The 15,169-nt window shown below is 44.8% G+C and overlaps 1 protein-coding gene across 1 annotated transcript in view; it reads right to left on the bottom strand.

The window, feature by feature from the left end:
• Positions 1-13,910, bottom strand: part of T265_00626 (hypothetical protein) — a gene marked incomplete at both ends in the record, with an annotated part of 20,810 nt that extends 6,900 nt beyond the window's left edge. The window contains 5 exons of the mRNA XM_009164454.1: positions 4,492-4,575; positions 8,119-8,192; positions 9,840-9,910; positions 12,528-12,675; positions 13,581-13,910. Of these exons, the coding sequence (XP_009162718.1) occupies positions 4,492-4,575; positions 8,119-8,192; positions 9,840-9,910; positions 12,528-12,675; positions 13,581-13,910 (707 nt within the window). The remainder of the gene's footprint in view (positions 1-4,491; positions 4,576-8,118; positions 8,193-9,839; positions 9,911-12,527; positions 12,676-13,580) is intronic.
• Positions 13,911-15,169: the final 1,259 nt, after the last annotated feature.

Genomic DNA, 15,169 nt, shown 5'->3' with positions numbered 1-15,169 from the left:
ACCATCGTTTGCCGAAGACAGTGCTATTTCCGTGCCCCATTCAAGTGGTGCGGAAGCAGAGAGGTGGCCAACCCTTGACTTGGCAGAGGAGTATGAAGGGGGGTATGAAAGAGATTACGAAACGTTTGGATACTATGGGCGCTACTCGCCTACCAGAATGGAGACTGCGTGATCCCCATTGCGCCTGGTTGGAGACGATATGGCTTCTAATAAACTTTTTTCTTGTCCTTTTTCTTGTCAGTTTCTATCCAAATTGTCCGAATGCGTGTATGGAGGAGCCACCTCGAAATGATTGTAGCACGGTGGCACTAAGTCCATTCCTCGTCCACCTTTATCATTCTCTTCACCATAAGGCTTTCAAATAAATCATGGTTGTACGGCAGCGAAGCTTCGGTGTCGAACACTGATGATGAAGATGTTAGGTGCAGCTTGGATGAAAGACGAACCAAGCTCATTTGATTGGATAATATCTAGATAGTTTATAGTGGCGATTCTGCGAACAGGACGTTGAGGGTCTGATAGCTAATAAAAAGCCTGCTGAGACGTTGGGCGAGGGTAGTGTATAGGAAAAGTTATCGGTACTGGAAGAAGACAATATAAGTAAAGTTTGTACTTGCAGATGTGTTCCAAGCGCAGGACGCCTACTGTCAATCCACCATATCATCAGTGTACTTCATTTGGATTTGCGGGTCACTTATAGGCAGTTGATGGGCATGTCCATTAAGTGCATGGAGAAAAATAACGCCTTTAAGTTGTCGACCAGCAGCTACGCATTCAAATGTTTAGTCAGCTGGAACTTGATCAAGCTCTGCTTTAGTAAGAAAAAAAATACAGCAAGCATACTTGGTTTTCACGAGAGACTCAACTGAATCTCTCGTTTATGAAAATATACTGCGATATCTCGAATATCGTGCCAACTGAAACATGCCTGTGTGCAGCACATTCAGTTGTAGAATATCAGTTGAGTCTCTCGTGAAAACCAAATTGATTTGCAAATGAGTGTATTTCTCAAAAACAGCCCCAATTGGGTTCAAGTAGAACATAAGGTTGACGGAAACTCGGGGACTGCGCCTACCTGATGAGCCCCAAGAGGGGCGAAATGGGTCGTGGGCTGTCGAGGAGTTTTCAGCAACCTTGTGAGTAGTTTCCTCTATGAAAATATAGCAAACATACTTTGTCAAGCATGTGTGGTCGACAAATAGCCAGTGTATACTATTAGACTTTTTGACCAGTGCTGAGATGAAGTGAACTATGTAGGCGGCAGTGCTTTCTGCGGAACGAGACTAATGACATGCAAATCAATTTCCCCTTAATCCAATCTGTCTATTCAGGTGAACAGAAGTGCGGTCGATTGACCTGAACTTTGCGTTCGTTTGTTCGAAACGCCGGAATACTGAGTCATCTCGATAAAAAGACATCTACCAACCGAATAGATATATATGGGTTCGAACCAAGGGCCATCTGATCAGTAAGTTCGAGGCCTAACCACTGAGCTCTCCGAGCTCGATCAAGGCTGGTGAACTAAATTATGGTCCTCCGCTACACAGGTGTTCCAAATTTCACAGCAACCAGTGTTGCCTAGAACCGCACCACCACATATCCTTTCTCCTCCACAGCTTCTTGAGAAGCGAATTTGAGAACCTGTTAACTCTGATTTGAACGGTTTTCACAGGTCAACACAAGACGGATCGAGACACAGACATTCGGGCGTTGACAGCATCCGAAGGGTTTCAGCCACGAAAAAAATCGATGTTAGACAGGACCTTCGTTAGCAACATGTTACCTGGTTTAATAGCAGTTTTTCGGCCTAGTTAAGTTTTCCATACAAGGCACTAATGGAAAGCACATCCCGCAAGAGGCTCCTAATACGATTATCGAAGCGGGAGGATTGTTTCACAAAGAGGATAGTGATTCTGATCACAGACGCAGTTTATCGGAACTACCGGTTGTGTAGGAAAATTAAAAAACTGCTTCGCTCGAAAAAAGGTAGTTGAAAGTAAACGGATATGTTGGGTCACCAGCAACGACACACAGAGGCCAATCTAAATAAGTGATAATGACGGAAAGAGGGTCCGCAAATCAGGACATTTCTAAAACTGAAGTTCCGGGTGTAATATGTGAGGTTTTGAGAATAATCGATTAGCCATCGCATGACGACCGGGGGACACATTCCTAAGCTCAATCGATGAGATTTAGCACATCCTCGGCGCACGGGTGCCTTGCAACTCAAAGGGAGTACGAGAGCTGAGATACAGCCAGGTTGCCGAAGCATAGACAGGAGCTGTCGAAACGCAATGGTTGGGTTCGAACCACGGCCCTCTCGGTCAGTAGTTGAACGCATTAACTATCAAGCCATCTCGAGCTCATTCCAGAGCTAGGCAAATGACGCTCTCATTTGTATTGAGTAAGAAAACTGACGGGATAGATCCTTAGAACTGGGTGGTCCCATCTTCCAAATCCGAATGCAACTGGGTTCTTGAGAATTAAAAATTCAGGAATTCTTCACTGTGTCGAGTAAGAGGTCCAAACGCATTTGCACTCTTTGTTGGTAATGGAGACTTTAGTAGAGGGCACTGCTGCGGTATGCACTTTTCGCGCTTGTAATCAAGTGAAAAACATGGTACCATTTAATCAAAGACATCTACCAACCGAATAGATATATATGGGTTCGAACCAAGGGCCATCTGATCAGTAAGTTCGAGGCCTAACCACTGAGCTCTCCGAGCTCGATCAAGGCTGGTGAACTAAATTATGGTCCTCCGCTACACAGGTGTTCCAAATTTCACAGCAACCAGTGTTGCCTAGAACCGCACCACCACATATCCTTTCTCCTCCACAGCTTCTTGAGAAGCGAATTTGAGAACCTGTTAACTCTGATTTGGACGGTTTTCACAGGTCAACACAAGACGGATCGAGACACAGACATTCGGGCGTTGACAGCATCCGAAGGGTTTCAGCCACGAAAAAAATCGATGTTAGACAGGACCTTCGTTAGCAACATGTTACCTGGTTTAATAGCAGTTTTTCGGCCTAGTTAAGTTTTCCATACAAGGCACTAATGGAAAGCACATCCCGCAAGAGGCTCCTAATACGATTATCGAAGCGGGAGGATTGTTTCACAAAGAGGATAGTGATTCTGATCACAGACGCAGTTTATCGGAACTACCGGTTGTGTAGGAAAATTAAAAAAACTGCTTCCGCTCGAAAAAGGTAGTTGAAAGTAAACGGATATGTTGGGTCACCAGCAACGACACACAGAGGCCAATCTAAATAAGTGATAATGACGGAAAGAGGGTCCGCAAATCAGGACATTTCTAAAACTGAAGTTCCGGGTGTAATATGTGAGGTTTTGAGAATAATCGATTAGCCATCGCATGACGACCGGGGGACACATTCCTAAGCTCAATCGATGAGATTTAGCACATCCTCGGTGCACGGGTGCCTTGCAACTCAAAGGGAGTACGAGAGCTGAGATACAGCCAGGTTGCCGAAGCATAGACAGGAGCTGTCGAAACGCAATGGTTGGGTTCGAACCACGGCCCTCTCGGTCAGTAGTTGAACGCATTAACTATCAAGCCATCTCGAGCTCATTCCAGAGCTAGGCAAATGACGCTCTCATTTGTATTGAGTAAGAAAACTGACGGGATAGATCCTTAGAACTGGGTGGTCCCATCTTCCAAATCCGAATGCAACTGGGTTCTTGAGAATTAAAAATTCAGGAATTCTTCACTGTGTCGAGTAAGAGGTCCAAACGCATTTGCACTCTTTGTTGGTAATGGAGACTTTAGTAGAGGGCACTGCTGCGGTATGCACTTTTCGCGCTTGTAATCAAGTGAAAAACATGGTACCATTTAATCGGGCGAGATGGCCCCAGTGGTTAGAGCGCGAATTTACTGACTGGAAGGTCCGTGGTTCGAACCCGAATCTACCTCTCGAGTTCCCCTGTCTAGGCTTAGGCAACCTAGCAGTATCCCAGCCCTCGTGCATCCTTCTGGTGGCATGGCAGTTAGGCACCGAAAGGCTGAACGACGGAAATAAAAATAAAAAAATTGGAGAGCCCTTGGAGCCAGTTAAGGATCCAAAACCTGTAGTCTCTCCAGAGGAGTTATATCGGTAGGAGTGAATGTCGAGTATTTCAACCATTTAGGATCCCCATCAAATCTCCAAAGTCCAAGAAAACAGTTGATTTCTAACTGACAGGGAGCTGTGTGAGGAGCACTGTCGTTATCTGATTGACCTCGAGTTGCTGTCGTTCGACGTACTGCTGAATCGAAAGGTCGTGCTGTTGAGCTCGTTGTGTAACCTATCGGGTTTTTGGTTAGTCTGCCCATCCAAAGTAGGCTGCTCCATCCGTAAACCATTTCTTCCACCTCAGTGTTACTGGTCCAGCGCTCCCGTAAGACTCATCAAGACCTCGTAGTTGCCCATAGTCAATCACCGTTTGTTTTCTTGAAGCTTTCATAGAATAGCACAAACAATGACACTACTCACCTCTCAACCATTTTGATTATATCCCTCACCATAGCATCGCGGTCAGACGGTTGTTCTATCACCGGATTTGTAGGAGATGCACAGCTGATAAAAGGAGCAAAACGTCAGAGATGAGATCAACACCTATCGCAGTGCATATTGTCATTGAAAAAGGTGCGGACAAGGCACCAGAAACTATAGACTGATAGCTTGTCATTCCGAAGCACAAATCGAACAAATTGAAGGACTGACAAACCCGACCATATTCAAAACAAAGATTGACTTGAACGTACTGTTTGCCATTTTCTCACAAAAACCCACCAACAAGGATAATTCGAAATTACTCCAAAGCAGTGTCTGGTAATCCCCTTTTTCCGTCGAATTCTCCTTTCCTGGTTCACCAATCAGTAAGTCCCTCGCGTGTGATAATGGGGAATAGTCTTGGATACATATTTCTTTCGGAAAAGAAAGTGGCTTGGATTGAGTAACGGCCACCAAGTCGCTAATACAACACAAGTTCCGGAAAATACACATCGCACGCTCACTCAGACTCTTCAGTTTTGAATTTATGGTCACAAAAGCGGACGTGGATTTCTGATGAAGGCCTGTTAAGCTACGTGGAAGCTCAGTACGGCATATCTGGCAACGCAGCGAAAATACACAGCGAATTCAGTACAAATGGTGAACAATATTCTCCCAAACTGGAATTCCACACGGACCTCAGAAGACTCGCCACCATAATAATCTACGCTATAGAGGAACGTGATGCAAACATGACGAAATGAGTGCTGTGGCAAGACAGTTCGGTTCTAAAAAATGGATGCAAAGCTGTCAGGTCTTCTAAAAATAACGTTCAAAGAAAGTAAACTGCTCCAGATCCTCGAGAAAGGAACCACTTTGGCGAGGCGGTGAAAACGAACAGAGTATTGTAATGTAGTGTTAATGGAACACCATATTAATCATGCGTCCTGATTTGGGAATTTTGACTGCAGATTTGAGCAATTTATCCTCTTATTTTTTCTCTATGCAACTCATCATCCGGTGGACCCCTGAATAAGCCACTAAAAACTGGGGAAAACCATGCATTTTGTTCCACGTTGACTAATCTCCATACAATGTACTAAGATGCATCTGAACGCATGAAAGGAGTGAGTGGTACAACCCAACAAGATCTGTAACTGGAGTTTGGTCAGTAGACGCCGGATTACCCAAATAATTATAGCTAGCCTGACTGCGAAGCATTGAAGAAATGAGCAGTGACGAAGTTGAACTGTTCATCCTCATACGAGTCATCTGAACCCACATGGAAACAATCATAGTATTCTTCAAGGGAAAGGTGGACCCTTCAAAGGGACCTTAGAGAGCCCATAGTGTAGCTTTACGCCGGCTATGACTTGATACGAACACCTTGAAAGAGAGAACACCCTCCAACAGTCTTAACATCAGATGTAAACCGAGTACGGGTTGTACGTTAGTTCCATCTGTCGAAGTCTCATTTACGAATGGTGTTGAAAATCGAGATACAGTTACGCGACGAAGGCGTAGCTGATTTTTGGATTCTGAATCGGATAGTGATTGAGAGGTGCTGTCATGGACAGTTGCTCTCGTGGGTGTGGGGATCGAGTAGGCACACACTGAAAACAAACGATATGCACGAACGCCATCGGATATATTACTAATCCACGTCTGCCATTTGCTCCAAACACTGTCTGGTCTTGGGGTTCCCATCAAGGATCAACCCCAGAAGAGATCAAAGAGCCCGTTTTGTCGTGGTGCTCTCTCTTGTAGGTTACTGAACACCCCAAAAAGTTGAGTGATATAAGCTGCCATACATAATCCCAAGTAAAAAGCTGGGGAATCCGATTATGATTTCCAGATAAAACCAATAAACGGATGCACCAAGACCATTTCATTACTTTCAAAAATTGGGAATTCGTGGTTGTTGGACTCCCGTGTTGACACTAAAAAATCACCTTTTAATAGGTAGCTAAGAAGATCTATACGGTTGACCAGTGTTCTAAGACATTCAATAACGCACTCGGGTATTTGACCTGTGTGTTGATTGGCGTCAGTTCCACGTTGATCCACATCATGTCACTGGTTGAATAGGGTACAAAGTGGGTACGAATGTAAATCCGAGTGGGTTTTGTTCATGACACGCGGGTTATCGCTCGAGAAAGCTCAGTAGTTGAGATGTGAGCTTCCGGATAAGACGGTCCAAGTTTCGAACCCTACCTTACGATTTCGACTGATCATAACTTACCTCAGTTACCTCAGCTGACGTGCCTTCTCACGGCCGAACTTTGCGCAGAAAAAGTGCCACAGTCGAACAATGTAGACTTCAACAGTTGTATGAATTCAACACAGTTTCTTGGCTTCAGCTCAGTTGCAGAGGGTAGTGGAAATGCATGGTTCGTCAACTATGGATTACGCAATGGCGAATACAAACTAGTGTTGAAGTTTTGTGTCACACAAAACCAAGAGGGCGTAAGTGAAAGAGATTCCACAAGAGAGCTTGGTCAGAGACTCGGTTGGCGTTTTAAAACTCAGAATGTAACTTTACGTAGCTTTATGTAGCTTTACGTTTCACCGATGCTCAAGATGAATCCTAGAGACAACCTGTTGGTCATCGACGCACTAATGGTGATCAATTCTTAATACATGTTTTGACAGGTCGCAAAACCCGAGTTTATCGAGAGGACCACAGAGAATTGTCTCGGAATGAGGATAGCACAGGATAGCACCGATTTAGGCATTGTTCAAGTGGGTTGTCACAAGAACGTACGACAAAAAGGCTCAGCTGAGAGTTCTCCATTATCCTCTACCACTGAATGTTGAAAATCCAACGTAGCGTCATTTGCCAGGTTTCAATAAGTCGATCACAAATAGCTTGTCAATTAGCTGAACTGGATCAGCCACCATCAGACTAGTGAGTTCGACTTAAGAGTGGAAGCGACTAACTCAGTTAACTCGACTGAACTGACCACCGACCAGTCAGTCCAAATCGAAAATTACCGGCATCACATGGCCGTCATTCCAACTTCCAACTGTTTGACCTCTACACTGGAACATTTTGTCTGTGTTCGGTTTATTGATTTGCAACAAGAACTTGTCCGATTTAATGAAGCTAGTGACGCCCGCTGAATTTTGTGTTAACTATATGAAAATGGATATTCAAAAAGACAAAGAAGATAAGACATTCTACTAAGTTCAGCCTGAATTATGACGTCAATCGAACAGACCACATGGAACAAATGGCCTTCATGTCGCAGAACTGAAAGCAAGAGAAGTCACGTGATTTATCTGTCACCTGATTTCGTCGCAGGAAGCGCGTGATGAGGTGCAAAGGAATTCAGATGAACCATATCGAATCCCGTGATACAGACAACCCTAATTAAACAGGGACATTTCCGCTCAATCCTGTACATTCTAATCCGTTGAATGTGTATCCATTCTGAGTGTTGAGAGAACACTCAGCTCAGAACATCAGTTGAACTCCGCATATCAACAAAGTATGTCCATATTCAGAAGGATCAAGGTCACCAGAGACGGTGAAGAACCGAATGGTTCAAGATATCCTGAGAATAAACCACATGGTAAACCTCACAGGGTTAGAAGAAGATTGGAGAAATTGCATCCCAAACTTACACTCCATAAGCAGCTTGACCGGTATCTATGGAAAGGGACGAGGATAGAAGACGCTGTCGTTCAGGTGGTTCGCCCTGAAGATTAAAAAAAATGGCAAATAAATGTTCAGAGGAAAACTAATAGCAGATTAGCATCCAAACAAGGTGTGATGCAAATTTTCGCTACAAAGAAACGTCGAAGCTCATCGATAATTCCCAGGCTAACTACGCCATTCTCCTAATTGCGGTCTATCAAAGATGGTGACATTCACCAACCCGTAAACAATTTTGTCTTCACTGAAACATATCAAGTGTAAGTTCAGGTACGAACGCTATTAGTACTTCATTTCCATGTGGTAAAAACATGTTTTTTTCCAGGCAGTTCCCGGTTAACAGTAAAAAGTCATGGTTTGGCACTGATACCGCAATCCATGAGAGTGATGAGAAAGGACTAAACTCAGGTATGAAACGTGAGATCAGAAGGGCAGTTTGGTTTTTTAACCTGGACGATGTAAGTTCACCTCAAGTTGCAACAGTACTTGGGTACCAATATTGTGAAACGAAAAAGGGACAGCTAGGAGAAATGAAAGTGTCGATAACCACAAAGAGTGATTCAGGACGGGCACGTCAAAATGATAGCATCATTGGTTGCGTGACGCAACTATGTTCGTAGGGATCGCCAGACACAAGTCGGGTTTCTGACACCAAGGTCTCCCAGGCAGTACGCACCAACATGGTCAAAGCCCTTCGCTGAGCTTACCATACTTCACGTCGAAATCGAGCGTCCGTCCTGTGTCTTCTTTTAGTGACAGTGGGATTTGGCAAACACGACAGCATGAGGTAACTAAACATGCAAAAGCTGGTTCTGCCAGCGTAGTTGGTCCAACCATCCGATTTAATGTCAAAAAAACATTTGTCACTGCCAACTTGATCGAAGGCCGAATGGTGGGTTATCAAAACCAGGTAAGAAAGGCCGAACAAGCTGTTATTCAACAGGCATACCTGGTCTGCCACACTCATGAGGTCATATGGTTACCAAATACCTAACAAGTCTGAGTGAACCGCCTGGAATTAGTTTCCGAAGGGTGATGACAAATGAACAGTCTAGAAAATTGGTTTTCTCCGAAGAATGCTTCAGGACATGCACATTGGTAGCGGAATCCCTGACCAAATGATCAAAGTTTGGAGTACCAGATGGCCATACGGAATTCAGCGGCTGCGCGAATGTACTAACCATAAAGCCGACTGAAACTCTACCTAAATTACTAAAACACGTGAGCTGCTGTTATAAAGAGCAATTTCTTCGCTATGAAGTGAAACCCCGAAAGACAATGTGAAAATCGGCAAAACTTACATCGTTTTTTGACGATCCGGGACATAAGTTCCGACAACAATTCCACATTACCTATGTAAACAGTTGAGCTTTAAGCTTGGGTTTTACAAATGTGTGACCGGGAGAAAAAAAAGAGTTTCGAGTTAAATACTTTTATTTGAACGACCGAATCAGAAGTTAAGGGTGGTGGGGGTAACAGTAACTGTCCAAAAATTGTAAATATCAGTGGCCGTACCTAGAATAAAAAAGTTGAGTGGTAAAACAAACCATCACTGACTTCTGAAACTCCCATTCGCGGTTATCCAATGGACACACCTGGCGAGTTTTCAGCCATCGAGAGATGCAATGAAAATGGAAAGCATGCTACAAATGTTGAATGTCTCCGATATCGTTAAAAATAGACAACGTACGTTACAATTTCCCCAGGCTACGGTACACTCTTCACTTGTTGCCGATGCATGATTGGCTTGACATTCAATACCTGAAAAGTAGGTTATTCTGGCCAAATCCAAGAAAAACCAACATAAATCCATGATGTGATTACGGCAAATGGCACAGTTGTCAACAACAATGTCCCAAGCCCAAAGCGCAACAGCATACCACTTTTTGATTTCAAAGCGCTTCTTATTTGCAGACTGCGCCGCGGCTGGAGCAACCTCATCAACCTCCATCTCGGACATCACGGTGCCAAGTATATAGAACGAAGACTGGAAGGGTCACAAATTCAAAGACCTCCAGAACAAAGCTGAAACAGAAGAGCACATGAAATGCGAGCTGAAATATCTACCGACTGCTATACATCATAAAAATACGAAGTGAGCACAGTCATTGTTTTCAGGGTGAAAGTAAGTTCGTTGGGAACTGGGCGAAGTGGCACAATCGCTCACTCATTCAAATTCTGCCTCAAAGCCTTGATGCCGTCAGTTGAGCCGTTGAAGTGGAGGGTCCTAAATCGACCCATGGGGATCTGATGGAAAGCGAACAGATAAACGAACACCCCTCCACAATGGAATGGCCGGAATCAAGCTGCATACCCGAGAAAAACGGCGTTCCTTACTTAAATTCCCCCACAGGTAATTGATAGTCACATGACCCAAACGAGTTCATGAGTGGTTTCCAAATAACGCAAACTTTGCACTGCCTAAGGATGGACGATGTTCGGAATACTACCCCAAATGGCCTTGTAATACGCTGTTCGTCGGATCGTCCACTGATGGCAATTTTGGCATGAACTGAACCCCAAAGAAGAAGTTCCGCCTAGTGCAGCCCAATGAATCATTATAGCACTACTTTCTGACAAGCATGTCAAGCCGGAAGCTGTTGGTTAGGACGAAAGCTTGTTGTTGGGTTCGCATACTCAGAACGCTTCGGGAGCAGGCATCATATACTAGAAAGGATTGTTCTGCCACCACACCGACAACAAAGTGAGAGAGAAACATGGAGAAGAGGGGGAGGGGCATTGCCTGAGCAAACAAGGGTTGGCGAATTCTGGCGAATATGTTGCGATGTACACTTGAGCCACAGGGTTATAGTGCCAGCAACTATAATGGTACAGAACTTATGGCTGTTGGTTCACTTGACGACTCTGACGATGGAGTAAAAATGTCGCATCAACTACAGTCATCAGCAGCTGCAAAAACCGTGTACTTGTCGTGCAGTGGTTATTTCTGCTAAAGTTTCGCTCACCGTTGATTTGAGGTGAGCTAGATAGCTGTGCATTCGAAGCATTAGTGATACAGTTGATGCGTAAGAACAAGGTTGTCAGTGAACTTCTCACTGGAGAGACTGGTGAGGGAGCCATGCATTGAAAGCAATAGCTTGGATGCGCAAGCGACATTGACGGCGCAACTGGGCCATGTATGACAATGTCTCTAACCACTGATGTGTCCCATCTCAGGTTCCCCATCCAGGAAGACGGCAATGACCATCGCAGCTGAGTTTTCTAGTAACGGCTTTCATATTTTGACGTCAAACCATTGTTTGGCCTCCCCTGGCACGTTTCCATCCTTTGCGTGGTGGCGCCAAAAAGGCCCTTCAAATAAATCGGTAGGCTAGTATATTTGGCAAACACGACAGCATGAGGTAACTAAACATGCAAAAGCTGGTTCTGCCAGCGTAGTTGGTCCAACCATCCGATTTAATGTCAAAAAAACATTTGTCACTGCCAACTTGATCGAAGGCCGAATGGTGGGTTATCAAAACCAGGTAAGAAAGGCCGAACAAGCTGTTATTCAACAGGCATACCTGGTCTGCCACACTCATGAGGTCATATGGTTACCAAATACCTAACAAGTCTGAGTGAACCGCCTGGAATTAGTTTCCGAAGGGTGATGACAAATGAACAGTCTAGAAAATTGGTTTTCTCCGAAGAATGCTTCAGGACATGCACATTGGTAGCGGAATCCCTGACCAAATGATCAAAGTTTGGAGTACCAGATGGCCATACGGAATTCAGCGGCTGCGCGAATGTACTAACCATAAAGCCGACTGAAACTCTACCTAAATTACTAAAACACGTGAGCTGCTGTTATAAAGAGCAATTTCTTCGCTATGAAGTGAAACCCCGAAAGACAATGTGAAAATCGGCAAAACTTACATCGTTTTTTGACGATCCGGGACATAAGTTCCGACAACAATTCCACATTACCTATGTAAACAGTTGAGCTTTAAGCTTGGGTTTTACAAATGTGTGACCGGGAGAAAAAAAAGAGTTTCGAGTTAAATACTTTTATTTGAACGACCGAATCAGAAGTTAAGGGTGGGGGGGGCAACAGTAACTGTCCAAAAATTGTAAATATCAGTGGCCGTACCTAGAATAAAAAAGTTGAGTGGTAAAACAAACCATCACTGACTTCTGAAACTCCCATTCGCGGTTATCCAATGGACACACCTGGCGAGTTTTCAGCCATCGAGAGATGCAATGAAAATGGAAAGCATGCTACAAATGTTGAATGTCTCCGATATCGTTAAAAATAGACAACGTACGTTACAATTTCCCCAGGCTACGGTACACTCTTCACTTGTTGCCGATGCATGATTGGCTTGACATTCAATACCTGAAAAGTAGGTTATTCTGGCCAAATCCAAGAAAAACCAACATAAATCCATGATGTGATTACGGCAAATGGCACAGTTGTCAACAACAATGTCCCAAGCCCAAAGCGCAACAGCATACCACTTTTTGATTTCAAAGCGCTTCTTATTTGCAGACTGCGCCGCGGCTGGAGCAACCTCATCAACCTCCATCTCGGACATCACGGTGCCAAGTATATAGAACGAAGACTGGAAGGGTCACAAATTCAAAGACCTCCAGAACAAAGCTGAAACAGAAGAGCACATGAAATGCGAGCTGAAATATCTACCGACTGCTATACATCATAAAAATACGAAGTGAGCACAGTCATTGTTTTCAGGGTGAAAGTAAGTTCGTTGGGAACTGGGCGAAGTGGCACAATCGCTCACTCATTCAAATTCTGCCTCAAAGCCTTGATGCCGTCAGTTGAGCCGTTGAAGTGGAGGGTCCTAAATCGACCCATGGGGATCTGATGGAAAGCGAACAGATAAACGAACACCCCTCCACAATGGAATGGCCGGAATCAAGCTGCATACCCGAGAAAAACGGCGTTCCTTACTTAAATTCCCCCACAGGTAATTGATAGTCACATGACCCAAACGAGTTCATGAGTGGTTTCCAAATAACGCAAACTTTGCACTGCCTAAGGATGGACGATGTTCGGAATACTACCCCAAATGGCCTTGTAATACGCTGTTCGTCGGATCGTCCACTGATGGCAATTTTGGCATGAACTGAACCCCAAAGAAGAAGTTCCGCCTAGTGCAGCCCAATGAATCATTATAGCACTACTTTCTGACAAGCATGTCAAGCCGGAAGCTGTTGGTTAGGATGAAAGCTTGTTGTTGGGTCCGCATACTCAGAACGCTTCGGGAGCAGGCATCATATACTAGAAAGGATTGTTCTGCCACCACACCGACAACAAAGTGAGAGAGAAACATGGAGAAGAGGGGGAGGGGCATTGCCTGAGCAAACAAGGGTTGGCGAATTCTGGCGAATATGTTGCGATGTACACTTGAGCCACAGGGTTATAGTGCCAGCAACTATAATGGTACAGAACTTATGGCTGTTGGTTCACTTGACGACTCTGACGATGGAGTAAAAATGTCGCATCAACTACAGTCATCAGCAGCTGCAAAAACCGTGTACTTGTCGTGCAGTGGTTATTTCTGCTAAAGTTTCGCTCACCGTTGATTTGAGGTGAGCTAGATAGCTGTGCATTCGAAGCATTAGTGATACAGTTGATGCGTAAGAACAAGGTTGTCAGTGAACTTCTCACTGGAGAGACTGGTGAGGGAGCCATGCATTGAAAGCAATAGCTTGGATGCGCAAGCGACATTGACGGCGCAACTGGGCCATGTATGACAATGTCTCTAACCACTGATGTGTCCCATCTCAGGTTCCCCATCCAGGAAGACGGCAATGACCATCGCAGCTGAGTTTTCTAGTAACGGCTTTCATATTTTGACGTCAAACCATTGTTTGGCCTCCCCTGGCACGTTTCCATCCTTTGCGTGGTGGCGCCAAAAAGGCCCTTCAAATAAATCGGTAGGCTAGTATACGGAGCACGTGGCTAAGCGCAACCAACCTATGTAGTGCGATCAGATCACTTATCGTGATTTATTTCTTCCGAAAACCGTACTTCCGCCCTGTTGATCCAAGATACCAGACTCGACGGAGCACGTGGCTAAGCCAGTGCAACCTATGTAGTGCGATCAGATCACTTATCGTGATTTATTTCTTCCGAAAACCGTACTTCCGCCCTGTTGATCCAAGATTCCCACCAGACTCGAACGATGCTCAGATATCGATGGTCAAACACTAGAAGTCTTTTGACGTCCTCAGCGTGCAGAATAAAATGAAGCGCAGCGCAGTATTGTAAACTCGAACTTAGACGGATGAGGTTATGCCATGTCTATACCACCGGTGGTGCGCACTCACGAAAGCTGCTCTAGCCCACCCAGTCTGGATGGAAACATCAACTTCCGTGAGACCACCAAAACTGATACAGCTGGCCAGGTAGAAAAACTTGTCCACTACCTCAACCGGCTCATCCGTAGGCATGAGGCTAGGGTTGGAGCCCACCCAGTCTTTCAGTAGCACTCTACACTTTTCAGGTGTGAAGCACATGCCGAATCGTGAGGCAGAATCATTTAGATTATTTAATGCTGTTTGCATTACCACGAGGTTAGATCCAAAAAGAGATGTCATCTGCGTACTCGATATATGTGAGCGGACGCCCTCAGAGCACTTTGACCCCACAGGCATAAGAGGATGGTAGTGAGTCTTCCATAATCGAACCAATGATGAGTTGAGGAGGAAAGGTGAGAGAGGACAGGCTGACGCGAACTGATGCGGTGAACTCAGGCGAGGGCTCTCCGTAGACCTTAACACGTACACGGGAGTTGGCGTCATCATCATCATCATCAACAGCATGACATCAGTGCTCAACACCGATGCTTCACTGCCGTACAACCATGACTTATTTGAAAGCCTTATTGGAAAGAAAAGAATAAAGGTGGACGAGGAAGGGACTTAGTGCTAGCTTACCACAATCATTCCGAGGTGCCTACATCTACAGACATTCACTCAGGCAATCTGGACAGAAACTGACAACAAGAACGCCACTGACATCGGTTGGCAGCCATATCTTGTAGTGTCTCCAAC

Source organism: Opisthorchis viverrini (assembly GCF_000715545.1).
Source record: "Opisthorchis viverrini unplaced genomic scaffold opera_v5_6, whole genome shotgun sequence".
Classification (NCBI taxonomy): domain Eukaryota; kingdom Metazoa; phylum Platyhelminthes; class Trematoda; order Opisthorchiida; family Opisthorchiidae; genus Opisthorchis; species Opisthorchis viverrini.
The sequence above is the reverse complement of the archived record's forward strand: the minus strand, read 5'-3'. Positions and strand labels throughout refer to the sequence as shown.